The 16730-nt window shown below is 39.9% G+C and overlaps 1 protein-coding gene across 2 annotated transcripts in view; it reads left to right on the top strand.

Moving 5' to 3' along the window:
- Positions 1-16608, top strand: part of LOC145348362 (uncharacterized) — a 55220-nt gene extending 38612 nt beyond the window's left edge. Inside the window, exons 11-17 of one of the 2 annotated variants that reach the window (XM_080196568.1) lie at positions 1435-1495; positions 4603-4628; positions 7659-7707; positions 9029-9148; positions 13232-13260; positions 14337-14415; positions 14760-16608. In XM_080196568.1, the coding sequence (XP_080052694.1) occupies positions 1435-1495; positions 4603-4628; positions 7659-7707; positions 9029-9148; positions 13232-13260; positions 14337-14415; positions 14760-14880 (485 nt within the window). In that variant the 3' untranslated portion in view covers positions 14881-16608. Of the gene's footprint in view, positions 1-1434; positions 1496-4602; positions 4629-7658; positions 7708-9028; positions 9149-13231; positions 13261-14336; positions 14416-14759 lie in introns of those variants that run through there. The other variant, XM_080196569.1, reaches the window with a different exon arrangement.
- Positions 16609-16730: the final 122 nt, after the last annotated feature.

The raw sequence follows: 16730 nt of genomic DNA on the forward strand, positions 1-16730 counted from the left end.
TCTGGCTGTGATTAGATCAATAAGAATTTTGCCATGTGACAGTGGAGAAAGATAAGGAGGAGTACTGAAGGCTACAGACAAGCCAAGAAGGACAAGGAGGGAAAGTTTATCTTTGTCACAGTTACGTAGGATGTCATTGGTGACTTTGATAAGAACAGTTTTGGTAATATGGCAGTGGGTGAAAACCTGATTGAAGGAATTTAAACATGAAATTCCAGGAAAAATGGGAATGTATTTGGTAAGTAACAACATATTCAAGAAATTTGGAGAGGAAAAGGAAATTGGCGATAGGGTGGTAGTTTGCAAGGACAGTGGTGCAATTCCTCATGGTTTTTTCAGCAGTAACTCCCAAACCCATAACTTCTACCACCTTGAAGGATAAGGGCCAGGACACATGAAATTACCATCACTCCTAACTTGGAAATAGACTGCTGTTCCTTCTTCATCACTGAGTCCAAATCTTTTATTTCCTCACTTGTGGGAGTGTCTTCACCTGTTAGGTGGCAGCAGCCCAAGAAGGGGGCTCGGTAACATCATCTTGAGGACCATTAGGATGTGCAATAAAATCTAGCTTTGCCAGTGATGCAAATGACTAGATTTTCTTTTAAGTCTTGGAATTCTTGGAATTTAGAAGAATGAAGGGAGATCAAATTGAGTTAAATAAGATGATAAAAGGTATGGATAAGGTAGACATGGAGAAGATACTTCCTCTTGTGGGGCATTCTAGGACGAGAGGTCATAGCCTTAGGATAAGGGGTAGCAAATTTAAAACCGTTGAGGAGAAACTACTTTTCCCAAGGTGTTGTGAATCTGTGGAATTTGCCACCACAAAGCGTGGCAGATGCTGGGACAGTGAGTAAATTTAAGGAGGAGTTAGATTTTTAATTGGTAATGCGTTGAAGGGTTAAGGGGGGAAGGCAAGAAAATGCAGATGAAGAGCACATTAGCCAGGATCAAATGGTGGAGCAGACCTGATGGGCCAAATGGCCTAATTCTGCTCCTATATCTTATAAACTTATAATTCTGACCATGTCTGATTGTAGGCACAAGAACCAGCATCATTGCCTCAAACAGACAGTCAGAATATGCAGAAATAATATGGATGAGGAATCATCTCCTAATGTATCCATAATTTTGGACTGGGCAGAGGATGCCACAATGAACCAACCTGATAGTGTATTACAGTTAATTTACAGTCAGAAAAATGTATCAAATAATAAGATCGAAATTTACATGCAGTTTTATCAGAGACGAGATTAAATCCAGTTGATTGAGTTCAGTGAAAAGGTTGTACCTGTAGTGGATATTCAAAAATTAGTTTTTGTATTAATATCCTTATTGCTGATTTGTAATGAGAAATTAAAATTTAAATCCCAAATGAAGATAACACTGTGAATTGGGTTTGTGTGTACATCTGTGTTTTCTTTTTAATAGAACCTGCATCACACATTTATGATGACTCAATGAGCAATGTGCTGGAAAATCAAAAGCCAAGGTACATAAATTGCCAGCATAGATATGGTTTTCTTAAGGCAAACTGGGAAGTAAACTGAATCTCCTGTTCAGAATGTCCAAACATATTTTGTAAATTATCATTGATCAAGCACATATTGACAGTTGTCTATCTATTCTATCAGTCATAGAGTCTGTTCTATTCTATCAGTCATAGAGTCTGTTCTAAGTGTGGAAGATTAAAAGTCATGATCGTCAAGGTAGAGAACTGCTGCTGGAAGCTTTAACTTTACTGGCAGAGCTACAATGAAGAAAAGATTTGCATTTTTATAATGCTTTAGCATGTCTCAGAAAATCTTTGAGCTTTGTGTTTGAAAGAAATTACCTTTTGCTGAACAGTGATTGTTGATAAGTGGGCAGATGTATAGTCAATGCAGGTACAGCCTGATCTCACAAATAGCAATGAGATAAATAACCATTCATTTGTGTTGATTGAAGGAGGGTACAGCAAAAATTCCTTGCTATTTGAATAATGCCACATGAGCTTTGACTTTTTGGAGTATTAGAGCAAATTGTTGGTGCCCTGACTTTGTAGGGCAATTCCTGCAAGAATGTGGTATTTCTGATAACTACCACTTCTCATGATGCAGTACTCTTCACTGTGGCATTGATAAATCAGGCAAGATCATGCGCTTAATTCCTGGAGTGATTCAACCCACTTCCTCCTAACTCAAAAGTGAGAGATCAGCAAGTGGTGATTTAAGTCCTATTCCACAATCTGAGCACATCTTAAAATAAGGCATATTCCGATACAGTGGGCTGGATTTTCCCACCCAGGTTAGGAAACAGAAGTGCCAAAACCACCTTAATGGCGAAACAGTCACTCGTTGGGTTTTTAACTGGATACCCCATTAATTGGTTTGGAAACTGGTTCCAATCAGAGGTCTTCCAGTTTGAGAGGAGCAGCAGGCTTTGATGGCACATCACAGTAAGTATTATAGAGATGCCCTCTCATCAGTGGTTCACGCAACCAGGTTACCACTGTTAGGGGATGTGGGAGAAGTTTTTTCCAGGGCAGCATGAGGCTGCTGTTGTGACTCAGTCAGTCAGGGAGTGCTTCTAGGTCGTCTTGGTCCCCTCCTTCCCAGCTAACCACTGCTACCCACCTCCTCCAGGCACCTGAACTGGCCCCTACTGGTGCAAGAAACTGGAGGTAGACTGGCAAATTCTTCTTGTCCTCCTTTAGTTGGCTTCAATGAGACTCGTAATGAACCTGATTGGATCCTGCCACATTTCTGCCTCCTCAGCAGTGACCCAGAGTGGATTTTGCTGGTGAATTAGCACACCAGCCAATTAATTTATTTACAGTTCCAGCCTGCCTCCAATCCCAGTCCAGTGGCTTTGCTAATGACAGTATTACAGAATACCAGTTTGAGGTAGTTCTCCATTGTGTCCGCAGTGAAGGTAGCACTGGTGAGGCAATGCAAATAATTGTTGCCAGCAACATGACCTTTATGTTTGCCATTTTCCTGGTTAGAGGTAGGCTGAACTCACTTGCACTACTTTTACATGCTGACCCTAGGGAAAATTCGCCAAATGTCCAAGAAAGTCTATTGCCAGACAATTAAAGTTGCAATTGTTTGTTCAAAAGGCATATACAAATATGGTAGTGTTTCTGCCAGTATTTCTGAAAACCTACTTGCAAAATAAATGGATAGGATTCCAGGGTATTGGGAATTAATGGCTATGCAATTGGAGCTACTTGGTATTTTTACATAATGTATTACATTATGTAATTATATTACATTATTTTAGTTTACATAATGGTGATTATTAATGAAAACATTGGAAGTGAATTTTTCAAAGTTAGCAAAGCAACACTTTTCTTGAATATTGGTAAGTCATGGATTTGATGGACTAGTATAACTAGAAACTGCAATTAAGGTATATGTGCATAAAATTGTAAGTTCAGCAGCTGTATCACTGTAATATTATTTTAAAGGCTCATTGCTCTCAATCAGATAGTGCTCATAAGCAAAAGTCTGCCATATACATTTCAATGATGGAGATCCCAATGAAGTCCAAAGAATGTGCTTACGGCTCAATAAAGTTGTAGCCATGCAGACAGGCAGACCTCCCTGGTTTCAGCTACAGCCTGTGATGGTGATTATTGTTTGTGTTGCAATTGGCTTCAGTATGGAATGAAAAACAAGCAGCTGTCGCTCCTACTTGTGTTTCTAGTGGAAAGTAAGAATGAGCATGTTGTCAGGCAAAGTTAGGACTTGGACTGAGATTTTTGTGGAACGGTAGCACAGTGGTTAGCATTACTGCCTCACAATACCAGAGACTAGTGTTCGATTCCTGGTTTGGGTCACTGCCTGTGTGGAGTTTGCATGCTCTCCCTGTGTCAGTGTGAGTTTCCTCTGGGTGCTTCAGTTTCCTCCCACAGTCCAAAGGCGTGCAGGTTAGTTGAATTGACCATGCTAAATTCTCCCTCAGTGTACCCGAACAGGTGCCGGAGTGTGACAACTAGGGGATTTTCCCAATAACTTCATTGAAGTGCTAATGTAAGCCTACTTGTGACTAATAAGCAAACTTTACTTTGCTTTTACTTTACTTCATGACTGCGGTAGTGTGATCCTGAATAGCTACCTGTAGAGATATCTGTGGACTTGTAGCCCAACGAGGAATACCTTCAGGAGAATTGATGAGACATTCAGCAGGTTGGGGAAACTGCCAATACAGGTGTTTGTGATGTATGCTGTCCGTCCCCAAACAATGTACTTGCCATTTGCTAGGTATATTTTCATGCAGCATAGGTCCATGTTAAATTTAGAAAAGGAGAAAGTATTGTACACTTAAGAAAAATATAGATTTTTCAGGATTGTTAAGTATGAAGAATGCATGACCAACAGACCTTAAAATTTATTAGCGAACCATACAAGTAAGCTTAAGTTTGATTTAAAAAATCTAAAATCAAATTAGTTTGGCTTTTCTCAACCTGTTACTCATATATTAAGTTTAAAATGGATTTTTTAAGAATGCCATTTATATTGCCCTTAATGAAGAAATTATATGCAAGACCACTAAAAGTAGTTTCTTACTTTTTTGTCTCTCTTTCATGGCGAACACAATCAAAACCTTTAACAGTTCACATAATGATTTTACTGATGATGGTAAGTCCAAAATCCTCTGTCAAGTGACACCTTTCTAAGCACTTAATCATATTTTAGCTATAGCGTCATTGAACTGGAGAGCTGCTCTGACATGTACTGAGTATTTACATTAGTGGAGGCAGTATTGGAAGACAAGAGACCTGAAACAGCTGTTGCCAGAAAACGTGATAGTAAAACCACCACAACTTACATTCTCGTAATTCCTTTTAATGCAGAAAGATACTCCAAAGTACTTCACGAGGAACTAATTTAAAAAAAGGGAAATAGAACCAAAGAAAACAATATTAGGAGGGAGAACCAAAAGCTTGGTCCAAGAAATTGGTTCTAAGGAAAGGTGTTGAATGGCAAAAGAGAATTTGAAAGATGAAGGGGTTAGGGAAGGAATTCCTGAATATGGATCATAAGAGGATTGCATCATAACAATAAAGTGACTGCAGAAATATGTAAGAAGTTTGAATAAGGAATGAGGATTTCAGGGATGGTTAGGGCTGAAGAAGGATATAAAGATAGGGAGGGATGAGGTGATGGAGGGATTTAATAGGTTTGCCATATGAGGAAAGACTGAATCGGTTAGGATTATATTCACTGAAGTTTAGAAGAGTGAGAGAGGATCTCATAGAAACTTATAAAATTCTAATAGGATTAGATTAGGAACATTCTTTCTGAATCTACCCTATGGTGTGGGAGTCCAGAACTAGGGGTCATCATTTGAGGATAAGGGATAAATCTTTTAGAACTGATATAAGGAGAAATTTCTTCACCCAGAAGCTGGCAAGTGTGTGGAATTCGCTACCACAGAAAGTAATTGAGGCCAAAACATAGTGTGATTGGAAGAAGCAGTTAGATGTAGCACACAGAGGCAGAAAATGCCTCTGGGGTCTGGCAACATCTGTGGGGAGAGGGTGGAGTTGGACCCAGGCATTGGCCCTGTTCTCTCTCCACAGATGCTGTTGGACCTGCTGAGATTTTCCAGCATTTTCTGCATTTTTCCAGTATTTTGCTTTTATTTTAGTTAGATATAAAACTTGGGGCTAAAGGAATCAAGGGTTATAGGGGGAAAGGGGGATCAGCCGTGATTAAAATGAATGGCAGAGCAGGCCCGAAGGGTCTAATAGCCTACTCCTGCTTCTAGTTTATGTGTTTCTAATACAAGGATGAATAGCTTGTGTTATTTGAATTTGGAGGTTTCAAATGCCCTTTTCACCTCAAGCTGAACTTCGAAGTCAATATCATATTGATCACGATCTATCTCTGTAACATTGCTTAATCCTTAATTCAAAGTAGATCTGACGCTGAAACTATCACCAAATAAAATCAGATACAGTCCTTGCGCGCCACACATCATACCATACACATGAGTAGCACATGCGCCTCTTCCATACACATCAGTTCATTGAAAACTCTACTCCATATATGTACTGAAGTCCACTCATCCATCATTTCAATATTGGCTCCTAGACCTCAAAATGTCAAATTTAAAAATGGATTTTCCTTCCATTTCATTCTTTGTGCCCTTATTTTTCCTATCCTTTTAACCTCCTCCGCTACTAAAGATCTCATTGTGAACTTTATTCCTCTGAGTCCAATACCTTGTGCATCACTTCCATCCTGCATGTCCCACATTATGGCTTAGACTCCCTATGCTTCCATTTTCCTGTCCTTAATTAAACCTGTTAACTTTTGGTCATCTCTGTTAATATTTCATTTGATTTGACATCATTTCTCTCCTTATGTCTCTGTGAATGCTTTGGAACCACTGTCTGAATTAAATATGCTATATAAATGCAAGTGGTTGTAGTACTGTCAGGATCAATGAATTTAAAACTCTTATTTATCCACCTATCTGGCCACATTGCAGTCAAATGCTACATAGATGAGGATAATACTTCTTTTTATTAGATCTGGATTTGTCTCTACAAAAATATTTTTAGCCTCTTCATGTGTGTGGCATTTTGACTTTCAACACTAAACAATTGTTCCCTTGAATTGAATTTTGAAACTTTGTAAATTGATCATGATTGTTTCTTCCTGTAAAATGCGGCTAGCCTTGTACGTTATAATGCAACAACAGTAATAACTTGTATTTATGTAGCTCTTTAACGTTGTAAAACTTGCTTTGATAGCTCACAAGAGCACTCCCAAGCAAAATGTGATAACCAAGCCACAAAGAGCAAATTGGAGCAGTCATAAGTTTCAAAGGATTAAATTAAAGGGGGAAAGAGAGGAGAGAGGTATAACAAGAGTTTTAACGATGGAAGGAACGGTATCAGGAATGTTCAAGAGGCTGAACGGAAGGAGTGCAGATATTTTCAAGGGTTAGAGGCCAATGTAGGTCAGCAAGCACAGGGGTGATGGGTAAATGAGACTTGGTGCAATTTCGGACTTAGGCAGCAGAATGTTGGATGACTTGCAGTTTATGAAGTGAGTGTAGTGTTGGTTACCATATGTTAGAATAGTAACAGTCAGAGTCTGGATGAGGATTTCAGCAGCATGAATTTAGGCAGGAGCAGTGCCGGGTGATATAATGGAGGTGGATTTAGGTGACTTATTTGGTCCAGATTCAACCTGTGACTGTTGCATGAGAGGAGGATAGAGTTCATGGCTAAAGTACAGAGCTTGTGGCAGGGACTGATGGCTTTGGTCTTACCGGTATTTAGGAAAAGAAAACGGCTGCTTACCCAGTACTGAATGCTGAAGAAGCAATTTTGATCATTTACTGGCAGTGGAGGGATCGAGAGAAGTGCTAATGAGGTAATAATCCGAGTCATCAGGATGGATTAGTGGAAATTAATGGTGTATTTCTGGATGATATAATAAGAGTGTAAATATGCAAAACGTAATGTCAGTTTTGATATTAATGTTGAATTAATTATCTTTTTAATAATTTTTTCCCATTGGGCCACAGTAATCAAACTTTCCTTGAACTCAGCCATACACAGGTTAATGCAGTTTACTGGTCGTGGCTGTCTGCAGTCTGTAGTTCACTCCTTTTTTCTGTCGGATTTATTATATGTATCTTATCTGTTTCAGAATCACTGCATGAGCAAGTGTACGATGATGTGGAAACAAGTGGTTCTGAGTAAGCATTTTACATTGACTTTATTTTTCCATTTATTTGAATTACAGACACAGTCAGGTTAAAGATTCTGGGTGCTGCCGCTGGAGATGGCCATTTGAAATGATCTTAGCTTTGTGTAAGAGCTCTGCTTTATCCATGGTAAAGGATCTCGAGTAGTAATGTTTTAGGAAAAAATGTAAAAGATTTAAACCAAATCCATGGTTTTAAGCCATTTTAACACAGACAGCATCATAACTGATGCTTATCTTGATCTTTCCAAACAGTTTCACCATTACAGTAATAGCCATGGAGTGGGGATCAGGAAAAAGAACCTTTGCTAAGTTTTGTCCTTTATGGACTGTGGTGATGATTCAATAGTTCAATTAATCAGACACCTTTTCAAGCTTCACTTATCTTTTCATCCCTTTGATGTACATAAAATGATTATCATGATTTAGTGAGTAGATATCAGAGATTGCAAGGGCTTATCTCACTGTTCCAATATCTACTGGCTGATAAGCAATGGAAAGGGTCAATAATAGGCAGTAGGTATTCCATGTCTTATGGGGCTTATCCTCCACAAGTGTTTGTGATCTACTGTGAGAACAATTATATTAAGAAATGGTTGAGGATCAAACATTGGGGCTTTTGTTTGGTCTGAATGCAATTTAACACAGGCTTGTGCAATATATTCAAGGGTATTGCCCCATTTTCTATTTAAAATGTTGATACTCAAATCTAAAGTGATGTTTTATTTCAGACTAGCAATATTTGTATTATTTCTTCCGTTCCTGAAATCACTGGCTCACCATTCAGCATGTCACACATTGTGTAAACCTATACAATAAAGAATCGTCAATGAGTGTTCTTGGCCTATCTGTGCTGACGGAGGTGAAGGCAATCTTATCCATGCTATATCCACTTTCACTTACCAGCAAGAGTCTCTTTGTAGCACCGCAGTGTCACCCAGTTAAGATCAGCTAGCTCAACATTACCTAGAAATCAAGTCAAAGACTTTCTACTCTGTACGATGAAGTTCTTGTCTTGAGTTTCAATCCTTGAATGCACTGAGTTAACTTATCTCAGTAAGGAAACAGTTGGGTTGCCACACTCTGCCTTAGCCCCACATGTAGGGAGAACAAACATCAGTCATTTCTTGGGATTCCTTGTAATGATCCATGTTGAAAATGTATGTGTTGGACCATGTGCACAGACAAGATTGGGCACTGCTGTTAGAACCTGAGCTATCTCTAAACATGCCTATTCACATTCATAGCAAAAAGGCACTTTCCTCAGAAAATATAAGTATAATTCTGCGTTAATGTTGCTCACATTTATCCAGGGCTCTTAGAAAAGATCGAATGAAAGAACTGGGAAAGCTGTTCAAGAAGGAAATTGGTGATGGAGAAAGGAAGAATGGAAAGGGGAAAATGAAAAAAGAAAAGGCACAAGATCATCTCAGGTATTTATAATAGGAGCTCTTTCCGAGCTGCCTCATTTTCTCAATTTATCTGTTCCCCTTTTCGCCTCGTTCTTACATTTTTTAGGTTTATTCTCCATGCATTCTCATTTTGTATGACTGTTTCAGTTAAATTTGCTCTCAGGGTAGTTCACCTTGAGGCATTGGTGATGAACTGTCACCTTGAACCATTGTATTCCATGTGGTGAAAGTACCCCCACAGTGCTGTTAGGAAAAGAATTCCAAGATTTTGACCTAGCAACAATGAAAGGACGATGACATACTTCCAAGACGGGACAGTGTTTGACTTTGAGACAATGGTGGTGTTAGTTTCCATGCATCTTCTGCCGTTGTCCTTCTAAGTCATAGAGGTTGCAGATTTGTGAGGTGATTAGAAGCCTTTGCAAGTTGCTCCAGTGCGTCTTCTACATGGTACACACTGCTGCCGCTATATGCTGATAGTGGAGGATGTGAATGGACGAGGTTAAGTGCTTTCTTTGTTCCTCTGCCTAATCTCTCGATCCATACAAAAGAGAAAACCAGCTAATATATAGCAGCAATTTCTTCTTGCAGCACAATTTCCTATTTGTCTTTTTCTAGTATATTTTCTATAGTTGGCAGATCTGACATTAGCCTGACTCTCTACTTAACACATTCTGTTTCAAATGGCTCCCCTGAACAAGCTGAAGATCTTTTTTTCCCCTCAGAGGTGTTTATTGTGTCTAATAACTGGCTAATTGAAATTCTACTTAAATAATTGTGACATTTCAAGTCTGATTTTACACATTTTTCTTGAATGTACTCCTGAGACCATCAGCAGAAAGTATTCCTATTGCTTCTAACAGTATTTCACCAGAAAGAAAGATGATTAGAGCACTAGCATTTTTAATCATCATTTCTCGTTACTATCTGAATTTTTTTCTTTTGCAATATGTCAAAGGCAAGATGATGGGTAGAATAAATTTGAAGAGGGTGCTTTGGGATATGTTCCATGTTAATTTTTTAACTAACTGAGTAATGCAGTATCACAGCGAACAATTTATTTGCACCTCAGAGATTTGGATCTGAAGTCGCTCAATCTAATGATGTGAAAGTAGTCCCAATCTGCTGGTTGTAACAATCTTACAGGAAATAGGTTTCATCAATCCCAGTTCTACTGGATGTAAGCCACAGTGTAAACCTGCCCATAATGTGCTTTAAATGTCACTGTTCTGAGGCAGCAAAGTTCACAGGATGAGAAGGGGAACTTTGCCCAATCATGCAGTATGCTGATGCAGTGGGGAACTTTGCACAATGATGCAGTATGATTCATTGTTGTTAAGGCAGTGCAGGAAAAGTTTTAACTTGCATTCAAACAATATTGTATACCAGACTTGAGAATAGTTGATGCAAAAAGTGAATGTAATCAGTAGAAAAAAAATGTTCTTTCATGACGCTAACATCTGTCATTGAGTGCGGCATTCAGGGGTTAGGATGTGTTAAGAGGAAATTTACTACTGGCCTTCATTTCAATGCTAGAGATCAGACTCCGACACACAGCCGGTGTGAATGAATGGATGGCCAGCAGATAGAGATAATATTTTGGGTGACAGATGTTGTTACTGAAGGACATGTTCCTTGATACAAGAAATAGGAGCAGGAGTAGATGATATGGTCCATCAGGCCTGCCCTGCCTTTCAATGCTTTCACGGTTGTTCTTGGGCTTCAATTCAATTTTCCAGCCTGCTCCCCAAGTCCCTTAATTCCCTACGACACCAAAATTCTGTCCAACCTAGCCATAAATACATTCAACGATGGAGCATGCACAGCCCTTGGGGGTAGAGAATTCCAAAGATTTCATGAGCCTTTGAGTGAAGTAATTTCTCCTCATCGCTTTGCCACATGATTGTCCCTTTTATCTTGAGTATGTGCTACTCTGTTTTAGACTCAGTGGCCAGTGAATGTAATCTGAGTCTGTCCTTTTGAGACCCTTCAGAATTTTGTAGGTCTCAATGAGTTTGGCGCTCATTCTCTTAAACTCCAGAGAGAATATAAGCCCAATTTTCTCTTCAGCTCCAGAAAGTATAAGAGCAATTTACTCAGCCTCTCATCACTAGACATCCCAGGCATTAATTTTGTGAACACGATCTTGTGAACTCCAACATGAGCATATCCTTTCTTAAATATGGAGACCAAAGCTGCACACAGTATTCCAGATGTGAGCCAGGACTGCACTGCTCAAATAGCACAACAGGCCAGGAGATATCTGCAAGGGGTCTGTAGTGAGACTCATGACTGCCTTCTAGCGAATCATGAGTCTTCCAGATTATTCTGGCTGATTACCATATTGAAATTAGATAAGCTCCAGGTCCGCTAGGGTCTTCTCCCCACCAATCTTTCCCTCTTCCTCCTCCACTGCTTTCCCTGACAGGAGAGATTCCCACCAGTGGAGATTACAACTGGACCCATCAATGAGGACGAAGCAGGCTAACCTTGCTGGTGGGGCAGAGGTCATTGAGGTCGGGGGCAGAGTGGCGGGTGCTGCATTGGGCAGTGCCAAACGGGTGAGGCCAGAGGTGACAAGGCCTACTGGGGCTGGGAGGGTGGGACCTAATGGGGCTGATCGGTGGTGTGATCGGGAACCTCCTGTGCAGTCTGCAGTGGGTTCAGTGAGAGAGGGAGGAAGGTGGTGATTGGGGCTGCACGTGGTGGGGGGTTGGGGAGATCAGGGCTGGCCATGGAATGGGATGGACCTGGCCATGGGGGTGAGATCAAGGTGGGCCTGGCCATGAAGGGCTGGCGATTGGGGCTGCTCCAGGGGGGTGGGGGGGACTGGGTCAGCCAGTGATAGTGAGGGTCAGGGAAAGGGTTGGGAAACGATGATTGGGGGAGGGGTGGTGTCCAGTGTGCATGCGCTAATCTCCCCACTAACAGATCAGTGACCCACTTGGCCTGTCAATTCTGGCCCCTTAAGCTGGGTGAGGCCCCAACATCACTTTGTGTCATGAATCCCCCGAGGCATACATTTTTCTTTTTTTTTCTCTAATTTTTGGTAGCCCTTGCTGACTTCTGAACAGTCCCAATCCTCAGACTTGCTACAGATGGATTGTTCTCACTAAATTTCTGTTTTTCAATGGAATGTATTTTTGTTGAACATTTTGAATTGTTTATTTAAATGTTTCCTACCGTTCATTTACCTTCATAACTTGTAGTCTATTCACCCAATTAACCACAATTAGTCCTCCCCTCATATCCATGTAATGGTTTTGTTTCAGATTCTTATTTGTAACCAGATTATGTCCCTTCAATCCTAATTGGAATTCAATGGTTTTATGATCACTACTTACTTGTGAATTTTTTACTACTAATGGTTAATGCTGGTTCAGTGCACAATACTGTGTCTAAGATAGTTCTAGCTCTGGTCAATTTCACAATGTATTGCTCCAAGAAATGGTCACGAAAACATTCTACAAACTGATCTTCTAGATTATCTTGCCAATTTGATTGTTCAGATTTAAGTCCCCCATAATCATTGCATTTATTGGAAGCTCCTATAATTTCTTGTTTCATGCTGTGCCCAATGGTATAACTACTGTGATGGGGCCCTATAAATTAATCCCACAAGTATACTCCTGACTCTTATTCCTAATTTTCACCAATACTGATTTTACTCCACAATGTTGTTGAGGTAGATTTAATAATGTCCTTAAACCATCCTTTACTATCAGCGTACTATCCTTTGCCATTCTGGCTGTCTTCCTCAAATGTTATGTACTCTGGAATATTCAACAAGGATATTTTAACTCATTTGAAAGTTGACAGTTTGGTGTCAGAGCTTGACTTTTAATCTAAATTTTAAACTTGAGAAGAAACTTACCACCTGAACAAAATCCCCAGCCACACTCTGTCTCACATTGGTGTTGTCTCCCCTCCTTATGTACCCTAATATCATGCAATTTGAAAAATGTGTCTACAAAGGCAAGTGGTTCAGGCATGGTCAGGAAGCAGGCATGATTGGGGGAGCCTATCTGCTCTGCTGAGACTGGTGCTTAGTTTGAAATTAGATCTTTATTTCTCAAATGATTTATCCATTTCATATTTCCACAGTGCAAATTCAAGATCACAATCCACTTCATGTAAGTAGCCATTTTACTGAGGTTTGGAATTCGTCTTGAACATTATTGAATGTATCTGAAGTGCAGTGGCCATCAAGACTGAGATGAAATTGGAACTTCCTCTTCTCACTTGACCCAAAATAGATATTTTTAAGTGAAAATGTCCTGTAATGTTATTGATGTGCGATAAGTAGATGTACTTCCAAAACCATTCTGAATTATTTCAACATTAATTTATCTAGAGAATGAAACTAATTTGTGTATTGTTTCTGATATCATGCTAATTAGGTTTTTATTCTTTCATGGGATGTGGACATTGCTGACTAGGCCAGCATTTTTATTGCCCATCCCGATTTTTCCCTTGAGAAGATAGTGGTGAGCCACTTTCTTAAACTGCTGCAGTCCATGTGTGCAGGTGTGTTCCCTGTGGTTTTAAGGAGTGAGTTCCAGGATCTTGACCCTGTGACAGTGAAGGAACAGTGATATATTTCCAAGTCAGGATGTTCTGTGCCTTGGAGGGGAAATTGCAGGTGGTGATGTTCCCATGAACCTGCTGCCCTTGTCCTTCTAGATGGTAGAGGTCAGGGTTTGGGAGATGCTGTCAAAGGAGCACTGGTGAGTTGCTGTAGTGCATGCCATAGGTGGTACACGCTGATGCCGCGATGCAGCAGAGGTGGAGGGAGTGGATGCTGTGGAGATGCTGGTGTTGGACTGGGATGGGCAAAGTAAGAAGTCTCACAACACCAGGTTAAAGTCCTAGAGGAACCATTAGGACACTAAGGACAGAGATATTGAACAAGTGAGATTTGGTACAGGATTGAATATGGCTTCAGAGGAGCTGAGAATTTTGGAGAGTGGGCAACCTTTCAAAATGGTCAAATATGGGGGTGGAAATAGTCATTTCAGCAGCAATTGGGAATGGACGTATACAATATTATGGAGGTAGAATTTGATAGTTTTTATGCAGAGAGGAACGGAAAAGCTTGGTTTAGGATTAAATAGGATACCAATATATTTTTCTAAATTTCAATGTGCACAACATGTTTTTAAAACTCCTTTTGCTTTGCTTCTAATCAAATCCTCTTTATATTTCTCAGCTATGACTAACTCCGAAAGTAGTGCAAGTAGTGTGTATTATGAAGATGTTAACAACGTAAAGGAACATGGTGATTTTGAGTAAGTGATTAAATTGTCATTGTCACTTTGCCACCTATAGATTACTTGTGCCTATGTCCTCATCAAAATTAAATTTCTTAATAGTAAAAGGTTTCCTCTTTCACCTTCTTTCCCTCCTTTCTTGTTGTTATGATTTGTATTGCAGTATGATTCCAGAAAAGTTTCCCAAGTGACCTTATTCATCTGGCCTAGTCAATGAATGTCAGCAGATGGTGATTATCAGTGGTGTTTAGGCCTCTCTCCTCCATACACCAGGAAATTTTATATGCCATCTCTAGTGAAATTAGTGAAGGTGACTAAAACCTAATGGTTCATTCCCTGGTATTTTTCTGTGCTCTTTATAGGGACAGAACATCCAAATCAGACACAGGTAAGAGCAGCTGGGGAAATATCTTCAGGAAGCGTGAAGAAAATGTAAAGAGAACTGGAGAAATGAACACAAAGTTAGAAGAAACAGAAGGGTAAAGTAAATTATGTGTTGCACTTCCTGATACTTGAAGAGAATGGCAATACTGTTACTGGTAGAACTAGTGTACTTGCTGAATTTTACTTTTGATAGTGCTGTTTTTGATTTGACAACAAAATGTTGTGTGTATCATGTGGCCCTGCTATCTTTCTCTGCCAATGCAGTGTTTAATCCCTCCCTGATGTGTAGAAATATCCAAGATTTAAAATCTCATGGCCTGTGAGCATAGACTGGGTTTTGGTGAAAATGACTATTATTGCATTAATGCTATATACTTATTATCCAGTTGGTATGCTCAGTCTACTGATAACTTGAATTAATCAACTAGTTAGGAAAGTAGCAATCCATTATCCAAATGGTTGCAGCGGTGGCAACTTTTAGCCAGATTTCCAGATACATAAATACAAATGGGGTGGACCTGTTTAAAATGTTTAAGAATATGTTATTGTAGTACAATGGAGTGACCTCTTCAATTATTTCATCCTGTCTTGTTTCACACAAACTTTTGCTGATCTAGTGAAATTATTGAACCTCTCCCTGTGTTTGGATTCAAGTCCCTGGGGTAGTGCTTCTGCAGCACATTTCCTCTCCCATCCATAACCAACATTTCTGAGTGCAGTTGGTGTGATCCTTTCTCCACCTTTCCCTTCTAGTGCTGCCTTGCAACATTCTAGAGGTAGCAGGAAACCATAAGGCAACGTTTCACCTCCTTCCAGCCGTCTGCAATGTGCTCAAGTTGGAAATAAATGTTGATATAGTGAATGCAACTTTCTTTTTAAAAGGTTATTCAACCCCCATGGGTTTCCTCTGGGTGCTCTGGTTTCTTCCCACAGTCCAAAGGTATGCGGGTTAGGTGGATTGGCCATGCTAAATTGACCCTAGTATCAGAGGGATTAGCAGGGGAAATATGTGAGGTTACGGGGATAGGGCCTTGGTGAAACTGTGGACGGTGCAGACTTGATGGGCCAAATGACCATCACCTGCACTGTAGGGATTCCATGATGAGTCTAACCATGTGCTGCCTGGGACACCAACTGGAAATTGTGCTGAAGAGCTTGATGACTGCATCCAGCTACTGATGTGATTAGCTGGATGATTGGCCTATTAAGAGTAGGCAAAATCCATCAAGCTTTGCACTGCTAGTGTCTTTTGGTGCAACATGAGAATCAGCAATCTTACTCGCACTCAGTGACTCCAGTTCTGTTTAAAGGATCACATTATTTTAAAATTGTATGAATTTGCACATCAGTCGGGTAATAGGTACTGGTGAATATGGTTTTCATAGTTATGTATTTTGTTATCAGTTATTATTTGTGGATTTTAATTCTTGTTTTTTCTCTTCTCTGGCAGTAATGAGGGTAAGTTATGCCACTATTTATCAAATCTATATTTGGATATAGCTATAAATATAAATACAAGTTGTACATTATTTCTATTTTTGTGCTAAAGAAGGTGGAACGTGGTTTCAGTTTCATTTATTTTTTTCTGTGAGCTTGGTACCAGGAAATTTGGAGGGCCTCTGAGCAAAAAAGATCAGGTTTTCTAGATTTGTTTGTATGCACTGATTTTTAAATGTAGTTTTACAATTCCTGAAGTGAAGAGATAGGTTACAAAGTAGTTCAGTGACTTTCTGGGGAAGCAAGACACAAAGTTTAAAAAAAAAAGCTGTGATGTTGCCTAGTGATAGGGGTCCAGTGAGAGACACGGAGATGGGGAAAGCAGAGAAGAAATTTTGGAGTGTGTGTGTGGGGGAGTTCCAAGCTCTCTGATAAAAGTTGCTGCTGGGGGTGGTGGGTGGGGGGTGCGGTGGTGGTCAGAGTTTAGGGGACTTATGTTTACTCTGCCATCA

This window comes from Carcharhinus amblyrhynchos, chromosome 9 (genome assembly GCF_965287045.1).
Source record: "Carcharhinus amblyrhynchos chromosome 9, sCarAmb.v2.hapA, whole genome shotgun sequence".
Taxonomy (NCBI): domain Eukaryota; kingdom Metazoa; phylum Chordata; class Chondrichthyes; order Carcharhiniformes; family Carcharhinidae; genus Carcharhinus; species Carcharhinus amblyrhynchos.